General features: G+C 66.3%; 6 protein-coding genes across 6 annotated transcripts in view; 4 read left to right on the top strand and 2 right to left on the bottom strand.

Moving 5' to 3' along the window:
- APOA1 (apolipoprotein A1) overlaps positions 1-2,304 on the top strand; it is a 52,113-nt gene extending 49,809 nt beyond the window's left edge. Inside the window, exons 2-4 of the mRNA XM_061368293.1 lie at positions 1,067-1,122; positions 1,318-1,471; positions 1,553-2,304. Coding sequence (XP_061224277.1) covers positions 1,080-1,122; positions 1,318-1,471; positions 1,553-2,150 — 795 coding nt within the window. The 5' untranslated portion in view covers positions 1,067-1,079 and the 3' untranslated portion in view covers positions 2,151-2,304. The remainder of the gene's footprint in view (positions 1-1,066; positions 1,123-1,317; positions 1,472-1,552) is intronic.
- The window catches only part of RNF214 (ring finger protein 214), a 147,265-nt gene that overhangs the window by 91,007 nt on the left and 44,011 nt on the right, over positions 1-12,247 (bottom strand). The window lies entirely within an intron of this gene.
- On the bottom strand, positions 2,509-3,141 carry APOC3 (apolipoprotein C3). The gene is made up of 3 exons (XM_061368199.1): positions 2,997-3,141; positions 2,772-2,898; positions 2,509-2,687 (listed from the first exon to the last, which is right to left on the bottom strand). Exons 1-3 carry the CDS (start codon positions 3,052-3,054, stop codon positions 2,591-2,593), a joined length of 282 nt encoding a protein of 93 aa, XP_061224183.1. The 5' UTR covers positions 3,055-3,141; the 3' UTR covers positions 2,509-2,590.
- APOA4 (apolipoprotein A4) lies at positions 4,092-5,683 on the top strand. The gene is made up of 4 exons (XM_061368285.1): positions 4,092-4,170; positions 4,279-4,345; positions 4,465-4,591; positions 4,690-5,683. Exons 2-4 carry the CDS (start codon positions 4,297-4,299, stop codon positions 5,615-5,617), a joined length of 1,104 nt encoding a protein of 367 aa, XP_061224269.1. The 5' UTR covers positions 4,092-4,170; positions 4,279-4,296; the 3' UTR covers positions 5,618-5,683.
- On the top strand, positions 6,834-8,354 carry APOA5 (apolipoprotein A5). The gene is made up of 3 exons (XM_061368283.1): positions 6,834-6,990; positions 7,090-7,201; positions 7,331-8,354. The coding sequence occupies exons 1-3, from the start codon at positions 6,942-6,944 to the stop codon at positions 8,319-8,321; spliced, it is 1,152 nt and encodes a 383-aa protein (XP_061224267.1). The 5' UTR covers positions 6,834-6,941; the 3' UTR covers positions 8,322-8,354.
- ZPR1 (ZPR1 zinc finger) lies at positions 8,318-12,047 on the top strand. The gene is given in 15 exon segments (XM_061368284.1): positions 8,318-8,392; positions 8,394-8,525; positions 8,779-8,940; positions 9,208-9,298; positions 9,430-9,500; positions 9,657-9,743; positions 9,821-9,943; positions 10,045-10,098; positions 10,181-10,247; positions 10,476-10,546; positions 10,941-11,030; positions 11,120-11,230; positions 11,306-11,392; positions 11,538-11,603; positions 11,875-12,047. Coding segments are annotated over 15 exon segments (1,422 nt in total). The 3' UTR covers positions 12,010-12,047.

Below are 12,247 nucleotides of genomic sequence, written 5' to 3'. Positions count from 1 at the left end.
TGTGGGTCACTTGCAACTCGTCACTTAGTTGGACAGTGGGATCATGACAAATAAAACCATGATGATGATCTGCCCTCGTCTCCTCTCTGGTTGCTCAACGTGGCCGCGTGGGTGAATGCTCAAGGTGCAGCAGCCTCCTCCTTGCCAGGGCACTGTGTGCAGGGCCCTCGGCCCCCCTGCACAGCCGCTTCTACCTGCTGCAAGCCGGGATCAGTGTTCCTCCCTTTCCTGCCCTGCTCTATCCGTCGGGATGCAGCATGGAACCCACTCTGCATCCTTCCCTGTGCAGGGAAACGCGGTGTTGCAGATCAAACCCATGGTGCTGAGCGCATCCGGGAGTGGGGCAGCTCCGGGGGGAGCACATGAGGGAAGGAGGGTGCAGTGCCCAGTGAGCCAGCCCAGGCGTGGGGCTGTGCCAGTGCTTCCCCTGGCATTACCCAGCCTGTTCTGCTGCTGCGCCCCTTGCTCCCCTCGCCCAGGCTCCGTTCATGTGGATGCCTTTGGGCACAGCTCCCAGCACCTCTGCCCTGGGGACCCATCGGGACGGGGGCGCCTGGGTCCCCCCGCAGAGGACGAGGGTCTGGGTCCGAGCGGGCGCAGACCTTGTCCCGGGCCCGGGGCCAACCCCCGCGGGGCTGCCGGGAGGCCCCGGCCGCAGCCAGGCAGGAATCTGGGTCAGCGGGAGCGTAAACAGCTCCTTGGCCCGGCCGGGGAGCTCCTGTTTGCTCGCGGCGCTGCCAAGCGCGCTCCTCGGCGCGATCCTTGAACTCTCCGCGCCACATGGGCCGCGCGGGGAGCGGTTTCTTGGGCTGCTCCGCCGCTTATCTCCCCCGGGAACGGCCCCTCCGGCATAAATAGCGGCCGCGGGGCAGCGCGGCTCAGACGGGACGAGCAGCAGCGGGACCGAGCCGGTGAGAGCCTGCGCTGCCCCAGCCGCTCCGCAGCGGGGACGCAGCGGCGGTGCCCGCCCGGCGCAGCCCCCACGGGAACCCCGCGGGGCCGGGATGGGGGCTCGGGTCTGCCGGGGGGGGGGTCCCTGAACCCGACTCTGTTGCTCTGCCCCCAGGTTCAGCGCCAAGATGAGAGCCGTGGTGGTGGCCCTCGCCCTGCTCTGCCTGACGGGTAGGTGCTCAGCGGGCTGCGGCGGGGCGGGGGAGCAGCCCCAGTCCCTGCGGGACACAGCGAGATGGGGCAGCAGAGCCTGATGCTGGGAGCTCTGGGCTGCAGCCGAGTGGCTCCCGGTTCCCACCGAGCCGGGCAAGGCTGGAGCCGTCCCTGCACTCGGTGCGTCCTGATCACACCGTGCTCCCCCCGCAGGCACCCAGGCCCGCTCCTTCTGGCAGCATGACGAGCCCCAGGCGCCCCTGGACCGCCTCAAGGACATGGTGGAGGTGTACCTGGAGACCGTGAAGGCCAGCGGCAAGGATGCCATCTCCCAGTTCGAGTCCTCGGCCGTGGGCAAGCAGCTGGAGTAAGTGGGGTCCGGAGCGGCGGGGGGTGATGCGGGGTGCCTGGGTGCCGTGTGTGACCTCCCGCTGCTCCCTCCCCATAGCCTGAAGCTGGCCGATAACCTGGACACGCTGGGCGCAGCCGCCGCCAAGCTGCGGGAGGACATGGCCCCCTACTACAAGGAGGTGCGGGAGATGTGGCTGAAGGACACGGAGGCTCTGCGCCAGGAGCTGACCAAGGACCTGGAGGAGGTGAAGGAGAAGATCCGTCCCTTCCTGGACCAGTTCTCTGCCAAGTGGACGGAGGAGCTGGAGCAGTACCGGCAGCGCCTGGCGCCCGTGGCGCAGGAGCTGAAGGAGCTCACCAAGCAGAAGGTGGAGCTCATGCAGGAGAAGCTGACCCCGGTGGCCGAGGAGGCGCGGGACCGCCTGCGCGGGCACGTGGAGGAGCTGCGCAAGAACCTGGCCCCTTACAGCGACGAGCTGCGGCAGAAGCTGAGCCAGAAGCTGGAGGAGATCCGCGAGAAGGGCATCCCCCAGGCCGCCGAGTACCAGGCCAAGGTGGTGGAGCAGCTGGGCAACCTCCGCGAGAAGGTGACGCCGCTGCTGCAGGACTTCAAGGAGCGCCTCACCCCCTACGCCGAGAACCTCAAGGCTCGCTTCATCACCCTCCTGGATGACCTCCAGAAGAGCGTGGCCTGAGCCGCTGGCCAGGACTGACCCCGCCTGCTCCCTGCCCTGCCCGGTGCGGGAGCCCTGGGACCCCTCCTCGCCCTGCCGCTGCCTCCCCCCCGTCCCCGAACCGGTGTCGGTCTCAGCTTTGCTTCCTTTTGTCAAATAAACGTCACTTAAGTTATTGGAGCTCGCTCAGTCTTTGCAGTGGATGCTGGAGGGGGGCTCGGGCAGGGAGGGAATGGGGGGCGCTGGGTTCTCCCTACCACTGAGGTGCCCCACTCAGAGCCAGGATCGGGTCACTCCCCCTCCTGTGCCTGCCCGCAGCAGGGGGGAGCAGCGCATCCATCCCGCCCCTCCTCACCCCCAACGACAGCACCACAGCCGCTTGTTTCAGCTCTGCTTTATTGCCAGCACGGTGACATCGGGAGGGGATCGGGGGGTCCCCATCCCGTCCGCCCCCCCCGGCGCTACGCAGCCGATGTCCCCTTCCAGAGCTGCACCAGCCGCTCCTTGAACCGCGCCAGCCGCTGCTTCGCCAGCTCCGCGTTGTCCGAGAGCCACCGCCTGCAGGGACAAGGGACGGGGTCAGCGCCGGCTCCCGATGGTCCCCGTGGCATCGGGGCGGCGCGGGGGGGGGCACGGGGGTACCTGGCCTGCTGAGCCACCTCCGACTCCTGCACCCTGCTCAGGGCGCTCCTGGCCATGGCCGATGCTTTCTGCGCGTACTCCTGCATCTTCCGCACCAGCTCCTCGGGCTCCCCGGGCTCCCCGGCCCCTGCAAGCACAAGTGTGATGGGATGCTGCCATAGGCTGTCTATAGGCACTATAGATATGAGCATCTATACACCCCGAGCCCGGCCCCAGCCCCCTTACTTGCTTGCGCTGCCAGGACAGCCGTGCAGGCGAGCAGGAGCAGCAGGGACACCCTCATGGCTGCGGAGAGAGCAGAGCACACGGCATGAGGCGGCCCCACGGGGGTCCCAACCCCGTCCCCTTCCCACCGCGACCCTCACCAGGGCTTCCCCACTCACCTGAGCCGGTCTCTGGGACTGGGGCAGCCCCGGTCCCACTTTATACCCTCGCACCGCCGGCTCCGGGGCTTGTGCAAAGGTCAGGGGCTGGCCGGGAAGGGGCCGCGGGGCAGGGACTTAGCGGTGCCAGGTCCGTAACGGAGGGGCTGCCCCGGCCGGGAGCCTGGAAATTCCCTAGGGAACAAGGCACGGGGCTCTGCGTGTGTCTGCACATCGGGTGCGTGTGTGTGCATGTGTCTGTGCATGTGTGTGCATGTGTCTGTGTATGTGTGCACATCGGGTGCATGCGTGCGCACAGGCCTGGGGCTGTGGGCACAGCACGAGGGTGACATCCAGTGGCCCCGGCCCCGTGGGGCTGCTCCAGCCCTGGGGCACCGCGGGGGCTCCTTGGACCTTGGCACCACCGCTCCCGGCTGCTCCCTGCCCCTGCCAGCCCTGCCCTTCGCCCCAGCCCTGACACATCAGCACCGGCTGCAGCACGGAGCCGCGACACCGCAGAGCCCGATGCTCAGGGCCAGGGACACGGGTCCCAGGCTGGTCAAGGGCAGACCCGCACCCGCAGCATCCCGCAGCAGCAGGGTCCTGCCTGTGCTCAGAGGGAGTGATGTTATCTGCTCATGTGCCTCCATGCATCCACCACAGCATCCCCTCAGCCCATGCCCTGTCCCATTGAGCATCCCAGGTACCACACAGCCGACACCAGAGGGTCCATCACTGCATCCTATGGAGCTGGGGGCTGCTCTTGGGTCCCTGTCCTGGGATGCCTATGTGCATGTACCCCCATCCCTCGCTGCCCTTGTCCCTGGCACCCCGCTGGGAGCTGTCAGGGCTGTGGCTGATGTCAGGGCTGTGCACACGTCAGGCACCTCCACGTCGCGACCTTGCTAAAGTCCAAGCCTGAGGCTGTGTCCCAGCCCTGCGTGGAAGCCACTGAGGGCACTCAGGCTGCATAAATAGGGCCGGTGCTCCCCAGCACAGCAGCACAGCAGCGCAGGACCGCAGTGGTGGCAGTGCAGGTGAGTGGCTGGGGACAGTGGTGCCTGCACTGCCTGCAGTGGGGCAGGCAGCAGGGACTGGGGCTGCTGCCATGGGGCTCCCTTCATCCCTGCTCCGTGTCCCTGCAGGCATCCCCAGCATTCAGGATGTCTCCCAAGGCGGCCGCCCTCGTCCTGGTGCTCCTGGTGGTGTCAGGTGAGGCAGTGTGTGGGCTTGGGATGCCAGGATGCTGTCCTGCCCTAGGGCATGGATAGGGATGCGCTGTCCTATGGGAATGGGGTTGTGGCAGCGCTGATCCCAACCTCTGGATGCAGGAGCCCAGGCTGATGTCAACCCGGACGAGGTGGCCAGCGTGCTCTGGAAGTACTTCACGGAGCTGGGCAGCAATGCCAAGGACACGGTGGAGCAGCTGCAGCAAGCCGAGATCACCAAGCAGCTCAAGTGAGCAGGGCTGTGGTGCTGGGGGGATGCTGGGGGGGGGGGGGCGGGCAGGGGGCTATGGGCACACATGGGGGGCTCTGACACCCGCCTGTCCCCAGCACCCTGCTGGGGAGCAACCTGCAGAGCGTGAACTCGTACGCCGAGGACCTGCAGCGGCGCCTGGTGCCGTTCGCCACGGAGCTGCAGGCGCGGCTGGCGCAGGACTCGCAGCGCCTCAAGGAGCAGATCCGCCGGGAGCTGGCCGAGCTGCAGGCCAAGCTGGCGCCCTACGCCGACGAGGTGCACCAGCAGATCGGCACCAACATCCGCCAGCTGCAGGCCAGGATGAGCCCCTACGCCGAGGAGCTGCGCTCGCAGGTGGACCGCGGCACCGGGGACCTGCGGCGGGCGCTGGAGCCCTTGGCAGCCGAGCTGCGGGCGCGGCTGCAGGGCAGCACCGAGGACATCCAGGCCTCGCTCAGCCCCTACGCGGAGCGGCTGCAGCAGCGCATCGACGGCGGCGTGGAGAGCCTCAAGGAGCGCCTGGCGCCCTTGGCCGAGGAGCTGAAGGCGCAGGCGGGCAGGAGCGTGGCGGAGCTGCGCCGGGGGCTCAGCCCCTACGCGCAGGAGGTGCAGGATGGGCTCAACCACCAGCTCGAGGCGCTGACGGCGCAGATGGAGCGCGCGGCCGAGGAGCTGCGGGCGCGCCTGGAGGCCAGCTCGGAGGAGCTGCGGGCTCAGCTCTCGCCGCTGGCGCAGGAGCTGCAGCGGGCGGCGGGCGGCGATGCCCAGGGCCTGCGGGAGCGCCTGGCACCGCTGGCGCAGGAGCTGGATGAGCGCGTGGGGCAGACGCTGGAGGCGTTCCGGCAGCGGGCAGCGCCCTTCGGGGAGGCGCTGGGGCAGCAGCTGGTGCAGCGCCTCGAGGCCATGCGGGGCAAGCTGGAGTCGGGCGCGGCCGGCGTCGAGGACCACATGGAGCTGCTGGAGAGGGAGGTGCGGGACAAGGTGGCCGCTTTCCTCAGCACCGCGCAGCCCGCGGCCGACTGAGCCCCTGCTGGCGCCCGGCACGGGGCCGGCTCCTCGCAGCACGAATAAACCCATGTGTGTGATGCACAGCCTGCTCCGTGTCGTGTTCTGGCCTGGGGAGGGCAAACAGGGGCACAGCATCACCCCCAAGCTGCGGCCCAGGGCAGCCGGGAAGGGAACAGAGTGGGTCCAGGCAGGCAGGGATCTCATTACAGCACGGGGATGGGGGTGGATGCAGCCACCATCAACCAGAAAGGGGTCAGGGACCAGGACCTCACCACTCAGGGGTGCCCCAGCAACAGGCAGCATCCCACATACAGACATACAGTGGGGCCTGCTGCTGCTATGGGGTCCTGGGCTATGCAGGCTGCACCGGGTGGGTGATGGACACAGCATCCCCACAGCCTGCAGGGACTGTGGCTGTAAGCAGATGGGTAGGGAGCAGCTGAGCCCTGGCATGGGGGTGCTCCCAGGGGTGACCCCGTGTGTCCACACAGGGAGGGATCAGGGTGGACTTTGGTGCCAAAGAGCACCGGTGACTGCTCGGAGCTTCACCCCAGCACCGCGCTGGACTTCGCCCCCTGCCCCAGCCCCGCACCCTGACCCATGGGGAAAACCTGCCCCCGTTTGCTGGGCTGCTTGGCTGCAAACATTGCAGCACCCTCCTGGTTTAAAAGCCTGGTGTCAGCACCCAGCTCCCCGCACGGGGCTGTGACCCAGGCTGAAAACGTGGCTGCTTTTTCCTGGGGGAAAGGCGACAAGAAGGGAACCACACCAAAACGGGCGGGTTTGGTACCCCAGCGGGAAGCAGGGATGCTCGATGGCAAACAGGCAGCCCCATGGTGGGCACCGTGCTCGTTTCACCCTTCCCCGTCACAGATCCTCCTGCCCCATCCCAGTGCCGTGGGCTCCATCACACCTGCAGCCACAGGTGTCCCCTATGGTGCTGCAGCTCTGCCCCAGGCTGCAAAGGGCAGGGGCAGGATGAGGCCGGAGCAGGGCACTCAGGTGACCCCCACGTGAGCCCTCAGGCACGGCCGCAGCCTCCACGTTGTGTTTACCCGAGTGAGGTCCAAAAGACCTTCCCCTGCACGTGTATAAAGGGAGCCGCGGGCCGGCGGCGCCGCACGGACACGGGAGGCACCGGGAGCCGGGTGAGGGGCACCTCCTGCCCGTGTCACTTGTGTGGGTGCCCTCCTGTGCTGGCGGCGCTATGGGGGACCCCGGGGGAGAGGTCCCTGTGGGGCACAGTGAACGGGGCAGGAAGCGCAGGGAGCACTGACCCACGAGTGCTCGGGGAGCCCTGCGCTGATGCGCTCCTCTCTCCTTCCTCCCGCAGCACACGATGCCTCCGGAGGCTGCGCTGCTCCTCACCCTCCTGGCCACCATCCCAGGTAGGTGCAGAGCGGAGGAGCTCGCTCAGGGATGAAGGGGGCAATGGGACGGGGCAGAGGCTGGGTGCTGCCATGGTAACGCTGCCCCCCTGCCCGCAGCGGCGCCGGCCGAGCCAGCAAGGAGCAGCTTCTGGGAGTACCTGAGCCAGCTGACGAGTGACAAGGACAGCCCCGAGCATGGGCAGGGCAGCAAGCTGGGCAGGGGCATGGCGTGAGTACAGCGGGTAACCCCTGCAAGCCCCCAGCACGCTGGGGACACAAAGGCTCATGGAGGCTGTCAACAGCTTTAGTGTGTGTGTTTGTGCGTGTTCGGGTGCTCACAGCGGCTGCTCTCATGCAGGACCCCGAAGGGAAGCGCCCAGGATGGGGTGAGCTACATGGGGCACTTCCTGGAGAAGCTGGCGCCCCTGAACCGAGGGCTGCAGCCGCGGCTGTCGCAGGACTCGGAGAGCCTCAGGAAGCTCATCCGGAAGGAGCTGGAGAGCCTGCGGGTGAAGCTGTCGCCGTACGTGGACGAGGTGCACCACAGGGTGGGCAGGCACCTGGAAGAGCTCCGCTACCGCCTGCAGCCCTTCACGGAGGAGCTGCTGGACCAAGTGTCCCTCAAGGCCCGGGAGCTGCGGCGCCACCTGATGCCGAGCCAGGAGGTGACGGCTCAGCTCCTGGGGGGGGCGGACGAGGTGCAGCGCTTCCTGGCTCACTACAGCGACAAGATCGCGCTGCACACGGAGCAGGTGAAGGGCATCTTCCACCCGTACGCGGACAGGCTGGTGACCGAGATCCACCGCAACGTGGAGGAGCTGCACCGCAACGTGGTCCCGCACAGCCAGGCCAGCCCGGAGCAGCTCAACCAGTACATCCAGGAGCTGTCCTCCAGGCTGACCCAGAGCGCCAGGGACCTGCACCACAAGATCCAGAGGAACCTGGAGCAGCTCAAGGCCAAGCTGAGCCTTTACCCCGGCAGCCTGCGGGAGCCGCCGCCCACCCCGGAGCGCTACAGAGAGGCGCTGGCGCGGGAGGTGCAGCGCCGGGTGGACGAGTTCCGGCGGGACACGTACATCCAGATCCAGGACTTCACCCGCGCCCTGGACCAGGAGACGGAGGAGATGCGGCTGAAGCTGTCGGCGCGGGTCCCGGGGGACACGGAGGGGGACCCGCCGCCCGTGGAGGACCTGCACGCCCGCCTCGATGCGCTATGGAAGGACTTGTCCCGCAGCCTGGGGGAGCGGGGCGGCGCTGGAGAGGCCGGGGCCGGGACCGGGATCGGGACGGGGATCGGGACCGGGATCGGGATCGGGGTCGGGGAGGGCAACGGGACCGGGGCACCATGAGCACCAATAAAGGCGCCGCCATGTTGGACCGTGCCGCTTCCTCACGTGACCGCGCGCCGCCCCACGTGACGGCGGGGCAGCATGTCGGCGCTGGGCGCGGTGGAGGCGGCGGGCGCCGGGTCCCTGTTCCGGCCGCTGAGCGCTGAGGACGGGGAGCAGCGGCCGGCGGAGATCGAGTCCCTGTGCATGAACTGCTTCTGCAGCGTGAGCGGGCCGCGCCGGGCACTGCGGGACCGAGCCGGGCACTGCGGCCTGCGCGGCGCCTGGGGCCGGGGCAGGGGAGCGGGTGCGGGAGGCAGGAAGGGGGGTGCGGGAGGGGGATGCAGGGGGGTGCAGGAGGCAGAGCGGGGCCCAGGGCCCGCTGTAGGGTTGGGTGCTTGGCGGTGTTGGCAGGCGCCGGGCCCGCGGGCAGCGCAGCCCCAGGAGCCGGGTTCCCAGCAGCCCCGTCGTGCCGCAGGGGGTGACGCGGCTCCTGCTCACCAGGATCCCGTTCTTCAAAGAGGTCATCGTCAGCTCCTTCACCTGCGGGAGCTGCTCCTGGTCCAACACCGAGATCCAGTCCGCGGGGCGCATCCAGGAGCAGGGCGTGCGCTACACCCTCACCGTCACCTCCCGGCAGGTGAGCGCTGCCTCCCTGCGCACCCCGCGCCTCACCCCCGGCTCCCGGTGCAGCACTAAAGTGTGCCTGGTGTGCGCTGTTCGAGTGTTACCGGTGTGTGTTGGGCAGTGTTTACATCCCCAAGCGGGCACATTCCCGCTGTGCCCCTGGGTGCATCGAGGCTGCTGAAGCCTGGGGCTCACATAGGCGCCGTGTACCCCAGTGGGGTCCCGCAGTCCTGGTCCCATCAGGGTCCTAACGCAGCTCCTCCACTGTTGTCGTGTGCAGGACCTGAACAGGGAGGTGGTGAAGACCGACTGCGCCACGGCTCGGATTCCAGAGCTGGACTTTGAGATCCCTGCTTTCTCCCAGAAGGGAGGTGGGTAGGGGGGCTGTGTGGGGAAGCACCTGCCCTTGCTCCATTGGGTCACATCGGCGTGGTGGGGCCTATGTGTGGCACTCTGCGGTGTGTCTAACAGCACCTTGCTTGTGTTCTCTTTCCTTCTCAAGTCCTTACCACCATTGAAGGGCTCATTGACAGAGCTGTGGCCGGCCTGGAGCAGGACCAGCCTGTCCGCAGGGTACGTGCTGGAACAGGAGGCTTCTTGGCAGTGCTCGTTGTGCTCATCTTCTGTGTTGTGCACTGCTGGTGGAGGAGTGTTCTGGGTACTCTGGTTTGTGCTGGTGCCTTCAACTGCCTGCTCCAGCACTGGTCTCAGACCTCTCCTCCTTTGCAGGCAACAGACCAGGAGGTGGCCATTAAAATAGATGAGTTCATTGGGAAGCTAAAGCAGCTGAAAGAAGTGCATTCCCCCTTCACCTTTGTGAGTCCCTGGGGATGCATCCCCTTTCCCCCCGGGGGAAGCATGGGATGGGTTCCTAAAGCTTTGTTCTCCCATAGATCATCGATGACCCCTCAGGGAACAGCTTTGTGGAGAACCCTCGTGCGCCGCAGAAGGACGATGCTCTGGTGGTCACTCACTACAGGAGGAGTCCCCAGCAGGCTGCCATGCTGGGGCTGGAGGTAATGGGGAGCTGCTCAAGCTGTGCCATCACCCCCCTTGTCCTCCGGGAGGCTCTGAGTTAAGGAACAGGAGTTAACGCTGCTCCTGTCCCCTGCTGCAGGGAGAGGAGTTGGATGAGAAGCCAGATGATGCTGCAGAGGACCTGAGGAATGAGGTGAGTGACTGCAGTGGTGCCCATGCCAGGGGGGCCGGTGCCTTTGGGGTACATGGGCCTTTCTGATGCTCCTCCGCCCCAGGTCCTGCAGTTCAACACCAACTGCCCCGAGTGCAACGCTCCAGCCAACACGAATATGAAGTTAGTGCGTATCCTTGGAGTGAGGGCATGGATCATTGCCCCCTGTGGGGCCCTGCATGGAGGCAGCAGTGGGGAGAGTCCCATGTGTGCTGTTCCTGCTGCATAAGGAGCCTCTCAGGGAGCCAGTGCTGCTCAGGACTTGCCCATGAGCTCCTGCAATGCCTCGGGAAGGACTGAGGCTGTTGGGATCTCTGAGACTTCCCTTTCCTTGGGTTTTCCTTGACTGTCTGCTCCAGAGATCCCACACTTCAAGGAGGTGATCATCATGGCCACAAACTGTGACTCCTGTGGCCACAGGACGAATGAGGTGAGCCCTGTGCGCTGGGGGGCAGTGGGCTTCTCACCTTCCATGGGTAGGTGTTTCCAGGGTCCCTGCCCTCCAGGCTGGATTCATGGCTGAGGAGCATTGTGCTGGGGGTGGCAGAGCTGTTCCTGGGCAGGGGTAGAGCACACACGAGCTGTGTGCAGGCTGCGTGTGCAGCGTGGTCAGGCTGGGTCTGAGTTGCCTTCCTGAGCAAGGCAAGGGGAGAGCTGGGTCCTGGAGAGCTCGGTTTGGCCATGTCCATGCCTGCTTCAGCCCCCTGGGTTAAGGCACTGTCCCTGGGCTTGGAGTGGCCTCTGGGCTGCTGGGTAAACCCTCTCAGAGCATTGGGGTGTGGCTTAAGTATGGGGTCTGTGAAGGTGACTGTGGGTGCTCGTAGGTGAAGTCTGGAGGAGCCATCGAGCCGCAGGGCACCAGGATTACCCTGCGGATCACAGACCCCTCTGACATGACAAGGGACATCCTCAAGGTGCAGTGCCTCTGGATACCTGCCCTGCCCTGGAGCTGGTGCCTGGGGCTCAGTGGCCCCGTGGGGCTCACTGGGTTCTTCCTCTGCAGTCGGAGACGTGCAGTGTGGAGATCCCGGAGCTGGAGTTCGAGCTGGGCATGGGAGCGCTGGGGGGGAAGTTCACCACGCTGGAGGGGCTGCTGAAGGACATCCGGGACCTGGTGAGTGGTGCTGGGGGTTCAGCCCCTCTGCGGAGCTGGGGTCTCACACTGCACTGAGAGTTCCTGCTCCTCCAGGTGGAGAGGAACCCCTTCACCCTGGGGGACAGCTCTACACCCAGCAGGACCGGGAAGCTGCAGGAGTTCATTGGGAAGCTGCAGGAGGTGAGCGCGCTCCTGAATTTACCCAGCCACTGCTGTGGTTTAACTGAGGGCAATGCCAGGAATGCCTGGAGCGTGCTGGGAATGGCCTGGTGCCAGGAGTGAAGGGTTAAGAGCACTAATGCCTGGATGTGCTCTCTTTCCACAGGTCATAGAGGGAAAGGTGAAGGCTCACCTCATCCTGGATGACCCTGCAGGCAACAGCTACCTTCAGGTACAGTGGGAGATGGGCTCCTTGACGTGTTGCAAGCAGTTTGGGTGGAATTCCTTTATTTCCCTTTGGGGGTCTGGCAGTGAGCAGGGAAAGGGAACTGCTGGTGGCTTTGAGGGAAGGAAGATGGGAATGGTGTCTGTTCCCTGGAATCGGGCTGGGAATGTGGTCTGGTTCACATGAGACCCTTGAGAGGGTGACTCTCATCCGAAGCCCCTGTGTGGGTGCTGCTGAGGGGTCAGAGCCTGTAAGGAGCCCCCATCTCCCCCCACAGAATGTGTACGCTCCGGAGGAGGACCCGGAGCTCCGAGTGGAGCGCTACGAGCGGAGCTTTGAGCAGAACGAAGACCTGGGCCTCAACGACATGAAGACGGAGGGCTACGAGTCGGAGGGAGCCTCGGGCCGGTAGCCGGACCTGTAAACCTCGATGGAATGGGACTTTCTGGGGCCAGAGCCCCTCTCCCTGCCTGGGACACCCTTATCTCAGTCGGGGGGCGCTGTTGGGTCGCCTTATCCCATTTGGGGGTCGCCATGGGGACTCATGGAGCCGGTGGGGTCCTGGGGGCCCCCAAATAAAGCCGCGTGTTGAAGGAGGTGCCGTGTCCGACCGTGATGGCCCCGCCCACCACCGCTAACCACGCCCACAA

Source organism: Neopsephotus bourkii, unplaced genomic scaffold, assembly GCF_033783945.1.
Source record: "Neopsephotus bourkii isolate Nb327-2 ecotype Australia unplaced genomic scaffold, CSIRO-AGI_Nbou_v1 NB_1433, whole genome shotgun sequence".
Taxonomy (NCBI): Eukaryota; Metazoa; Chordata; class Aves; order Psittaciformes; family Psittacidae; genus Neopsephotus; species Neopsephotus bourkii.
Note: the sequence above shows the minus strand (reverse complement) of the source record. Positions and strands in the feature narration are given on the sequence as shown.

Bases quoted from the DNA above. Each gene is read 5' to 3' on its own strand.
- APOC3 (XM_061368199.1), bottom strand. From the start codon at position 3,054: ATGAGGGTGTCCCTGCTGCTCCTGCTCGCCTGCACGGCTGTCCTGGCA. The intron at 2,899-2,996 runs GTAAGGGGGCTG...TTGTGCTTGCAG, and splicing joins TGTCCTGGCAGCGCAAGCAA to GGGCCGGGGAGCCCGGGGAG. The intron at 2,688-2,771 runs GTACCCCCGTGC...TTGTCCCTGCAG, and splicing joins GAGGTGGCTCAGCAGGCCAG to GCGGTGGCTCTCGGACAACG.
- APOA4 (XM_061368285.1), top strand. From the start codon at position 4,297: ATGTCTCCCAAGGCGGCCGCCCTCGTCCTGGTGCTCCTGGTGGTGTCA. The intron at 4,346-4,464 runs GTGAGGCAGTGT...CTCTGGATGCAG, and splicing joins GGTGCTCCTGGTGGTGTCAG to GAGCCCAGGCTGATGTCAAC. The intron at 4,592-4,689 runs GTGAGCAGGGCT...GCCTGTCCCCAG, and splicing joins GAGATCACCAAGCAGCTCAA to CACCCTGCTGGGGAGCAACC.
- APOA5 (XM_061368283.1), top strand. From the start codon at position 6,942: ATGCCTCCGGAGGCTGCGCTGCTCCTCACCCTCCTGGCCACCATCCCA. The intron at 6,991-7,089 runs GTAGGTGCAGAG...CCCTGCCCGCAG, and splicing joins CCTCCTGGCCACCATCCCAG to CGGCGCCGGCCGAGCCAGCA. The intron at 7,202-7,330 runs GTGAGTACAGCG...GCTCTCATGCAG, and splicing joins AAGCTGGGCAGGGGCATGGC to GACCCCGAAGGGAAGCGCCC.